We start from the raw sequence: 4,552 nt of genomic DNA, 5'->3' as shown, positions 1-4,552 counted from the left end.
ACAGGACGTGACTTGGATTCTTACAAGGCGTTTGCAAAAGATGGCTTTTGTGGTTGGGGAAAAGCAATGGAAAGATTTCGATGCCACGAGAAGTCAAATGTTCATCAAGCTGCTGCCAGCATCGCAAGTGCTGCTAATGCTGGAGTTAATGTAGCAACTGCTCTCTCTGACGCTAAGAAAAAACAAATGGCTGAGGCAAGAACTGCGTTGATGAGTATGTTGTCTTCTATACAATATCTGGCTTGTCAAGGGCTAGCCATTCGGGGTCATGTAGACACGGAGTCAAACTTGAGGCAGCTGCTGAACTTGCGTGCTCAAGACATCCCAGAACTACAGTCCTGGCTGGCTCGCAGTGAGTCGAAGTGGCTTTCCCATGACATCCTCAATGAAATGACAGAATTATTTGCACATGATGTTCTGCGAACACTAATAGATGAGATAAAGCGTGCAGAGTTTTTCTCCATCATCTTGGACGAGACGGCGGATATCACCGTCAAGGAACAGGTGTCTGTGTGTTTCCGTGTTGTTACTGAATGTCTGGAAATAGATGACCGGGGATGCACTTTTCGACTTGTTTAAGGATGTACTGCTGAGACTTTCCCTGCCTATTAAAAATTGCAGAGGTCAGTGTTACGATGGTGCAGCAAATATGTCAGGGATACGAAATGGTCTGCAGGCACGCGTACAAGAACAGGAGCCTCGAGCGCTTCACGTCCACTGTATGGGGCATGTGATGAACTTGGTCGTGCAGGATGTCGCCCATAACATTGCCGAGTGTCGGAACTTCATGTCACTCATTCGTGACCTGATAACACTGATACGAAATTCACCAAAACGACTCGCTTGGTTTCAGGAGTTCCAAAGCGCAGACGCGCCGTCTGTGCGCCCTCTGTGCCCAACGCGCTGGACAGTGAAAGCTGCTTCGCTACAGTCAATTGCTTCAAATTACAGTGCGCTAGTGGATTTTCTTGATGACCTATCTTCAGAGCATAAAGGTGACGCAGGCAGCAAAGCAAATGGTTTACTTCAGCACCTGCAGAAGTTCAGTACATTTTTCTCACTGAAGCTGATGTTGATGTTTTTTCTGCGCGCAGAAACGACCAATCGCACACTGCAACACAGCCAACTGCATTCACAGAAAGCTCTCCAGCTCATTGAAATGCTCCGCGAGGACATCAAGCATCTCCGTGAAAACGGATTTGAAGATTTTTGGAAAAAAAACAACTGCAGCTGCTGATGTCCTCGGCGTTGAGAGCCCAGCCCTGCCAAGGCCAAGAAAAATCCCACGTCGACTGGATAATGGAGGCGCACCATCACAGAGTTTCCAGTCACCAGAGGCCCTGTACAGACAGCAGTTTGACCAGGTGATGGACACTGCAACATCGTCTTTGGATTGCAGGTTCAGTCAAGTTGCATTCCAACACATGCAGTATTGAGGATTTTGTGACGGGACAGGGCGACTGTGGGAGCATCGTCGAGTTCCATGGAGATGATCTGGAGGCAGGCAGGCTGACACTCCATCGTGATATGTTCGTTGACATTGCGAAACAGAGGGGTGTTTGCCTAAAACGTTTTCAAGATGCTGTGGATCTCCTGAAAGGAGAGCAGGGAGAGCCGCTGCGGACCTTACTGCCAGAACTCACCAAACTAGTACGACTTGGACTCACTGTTCCTGTGACCTCCTGCACATCAGAGAGGTCTTTCTCAGGCCTGCGGCGACTTAAAACCTATCTGCGCGCAACCATGGGACAGGAGAGACTCAATCACCTTGCGGTGTTGAACTGTCATAAAAATATAACAAGGAGCCAAAACCTGCATACAATCGCCGATGAGTTCATCAGGCGCACAGCTGTCAGAAAAAACACGTTCCTCCTTCGGCGGTAGACAGCAGCCAGTGGTGAGTGACTGACTCCAATATTTTTCTTTCTTTCTGTAAGTAGTAGAGATTTCATGTGTCAAGAATGGTGTAACGATGAGTATGAGTTTGAGTTTGCTTTGAATTAATAAGTGGGTTATTTTAGATTAATGAAGTTCGTCAAAATGTTATTTTATTTATTTTATTTTGAAAGCAATGTATTTAGTTGTTTTCCATTCTGATTATTTTCCTGTAAAATAAGTTAATATTTTGTGTTAATCTATGCAAGGATATTTGTTAAGTATCCTCATTGTATCCTCCTGTGGCCAGTGGTGGTAATTGCTGTTTCCGTTGTCAACGGCAACAGCGTGGGTTTGCCCTTGTTGCTGTGACGACCGCAGCTGTGGTATGCAACTGTAACAGCTCCGTGATTTAATCATATATTAATCTATGAAACTACCTTTATATAAGTTTAAGTTCATGTTATGTTATTTGAGTGGTCCTGTCACGATCACTGTGTCACTGTTTTATTGTTTATTATTTCTGTCTTCTGAGTGAAGGTGCGCTAGCCTACTGTTTGATATATATCAATATAGAGAATGTGAAGGTACGTCACGCCCCTTTGCATTATGGGGCGTCGGCGCCATCTTTGGAGGATCGCGGTTGTAAACACATTCCCATCGACTTGTCTCCCTAAAAAATCCTCAAAGTCGCCTAAACGTTATCATGGTGGGACAGTACTGCTGCGTAAAAAAATGCCACAGTAGATCACATGATAGATCTGGCAAAAAACTGCATGGCGTTCGCTTTCGAATGGCGTGGACAGCAGCTGTAAGGAGAAAAGATGTAACATTTACCAACATCCCTGAACATATGAGAGTGTGTTCTCTTCATTTTCAGTCAGGTGAGTTCTGCTCTGCTTTTGCTGGTACAATCTGGTGTATATCTTTGGCCTAAAATGTGCGTTACCCATGTTCCCTAACTTGGTTGCTAGCTCGGCGGCTAACTCAGCTAACTGGTTATGTTCCAAATTGTCTTTAGTCTTTGTTTCTATCTTAATGCTTGTGAACTCATGTTAGTATTTGCATTATTGGGTATAATTTACACAATTTCTGTATTCACAGGACAACCAGCATATGAAATGTTGGAAACTCATCATGATTGGACACCGTCTTTGCTCTTGGGGCACAACGAGGTGAAAGTTCCTGACAAAGACAGATTTGCACGTCACTTGAAGAGACATAAAAACCAAGCTGAGAAGACGGTGGAAAGGGCAGGGTACAAAGTGGACAGAATAGAGGAGAGCTCGCTAGAAGAGGAGGGTATGGTACAACTTCAAGTGGAGGACAGAGCACAACAAGAAGTGGAGGACAGTCATCACCAAGGAAAAGACAACACACAAGAAGAAGAGGACAGGGCACAACAGGAAGCAGGCACAGTGCTACATTCTGATGACCAGTGTGAAGAGGAGTGTGTGCAGTGCAAGCCTAGGTGCGACGAAATCAACCGTCTACTGGAGGAAAATAGGAATTTGAAGCGTAAACTTGCCGAAAAAGAATTTACAGAGGAGTTTCTGAAGCGTGATGATAGCAGAGTAAAATATTACACTGGACTTCCAAATTATGAAACTTTTAATGTTTTGTTGTCCCATGTAACCCCCTTTCTGCCACAGGGAACAAGAAAGCTTACTCCATTTCAAATGATACTGGTCACTCTCATGTGTCTGAGATTGGATCTGCCATTGCAGCACATCGGTCACCTATTTGATGTGCACAGAGGAACAGTGAGTGCTGCATTTCACAAAACTCTTAATGTTCTGTATGCACGCCTGGCTCCAATAGTGCATTGGCCTGACAGAGACAGCTTACAAGTCAGTATGCCACACCAGTTTAGTGAGACATTTGGGAATCGTGTAGCTGCCATTATTGACTGTTTTGAAGTGTTCATTAAAAGACCATCAAACCTTCAGGCAAGGGCACAAACATTTTCACATTACAAGCACAGCCACACACTCAAATACCTCATTGGTATAACTCCTCAAGGAGTAATTTCATTCATTTCCAAAGGGTGGGGTGGACGCACAAGTGACAAAAGAATAACGGAGGAATGTGGCTTCCTGGATAAACTTCTGCCAGGTGACCTAGTTTTGGCAGATCGGGGTTTTGACATTAAAGAGAGTGTGGGAATGGTGTGTGCTGAAGTAAAAACACCAGCATTCACAAAAGGTCAACGACAGTTGGACGCAAAGGATGTGGAAGAAACAAGATCTCTTGCACACCTGAGGATCCACGTGGAAAGAGTCATTGGAGTTGTACGAAACAAATACAAGATACTGTCCTCAAAAATCCCAATCAACATGGTATTGCTGTGTGAAGGCGAAAATGTAACATTGTTGGACAAGATTGTTGTGGTTTGTTGTGCACTCACAAACATGTCTTCAAGCGTTGTACTGTGATGTGAGATGATGATGATGCCGGTCCCTGAAGCCCCAGCATTCTCCTCCCATGACCTCTGTCACCTTCACTGGGGAGATATTCTCCAGGTGAGCAAAGCTCACAATGGAAATGGGAAGGACTGGCTCAACTATGTGTGGTCCGAGTATTCATTTCAGGAATGGGCCCAGACAAAAAATAGAGGGGTTGATTTTAATGTAATTTTACCCTCTGAGTATTAATTAATGTTTGCTGCAAAATATGT

General features: G+C 44.6%; 1 protein-coding gene across 1 annotated transcript; it reads left to right on the top strand.

Moving 5' to 3' along the window:
- The first annotated feature begins 649 nt into the window (after nucleotides 1–649).
- Nucleotides 650–4,310, top strand: LOC128364997 (uncharacterized). The gene is made up of 5 exons (XM_053325614.1): nucleotides 650–910; nucleotides 1,095–1,364; nucleotides 1,456–1,650; nucleotides 2,756–2,759; nucleotides 2,980–4,310. The coding sequence occupies exons 1-5, from the start codon at nucleotides 650–652 to the stop codon at nucleotides 4,308–4,310; spliced, it is 2,061 nt and encodes a 686-aa protein (XP_053181589.1).
- Nucleotides 4,311–4,552: the final 242 nt, after the last annotated feature.

This window comes from Scomber japonicus, chromosome 9, assembly GCF_027409825.1.
Source record: "Scomber japonicus isolate fScoJap1 chromosome 9, fScoJap1.pri, whole genome shotgun sequence".
Lineage (NCBI taxonomy): Eukaryota > Metazoa > Chordata > Actinopteri > Scombriformes > Scombridae > Scomber > Scomber japonicus.
Note: the sequence above shows the minus strand (reverse complement) of the source record. Positions and strands in the feature narration are given on the sequence as shown.

Coding starts and splice junctions, on each gene's coding strand:
- LOC128364997 (XM_053325614.1), top strand. CDS start 650: ATGTCAGGGATACGAAATGGTCTGCAGGCACGCGTACAAGAACAGGAG. Junction 911..1,094: donor TGTGCCCAACGCGCTGGACA/GTGAAAGCTGCT, acceptor TTCTGCGCGCAG/AAACGACCAATCGCACACTG. Junction 1,365..1,455: donor ACAGACAGCAGTTTGACCAG/GTGATGGACACT, acceptor GTGACGGGACAG/GGCGACTGTGGGAGCATCGT.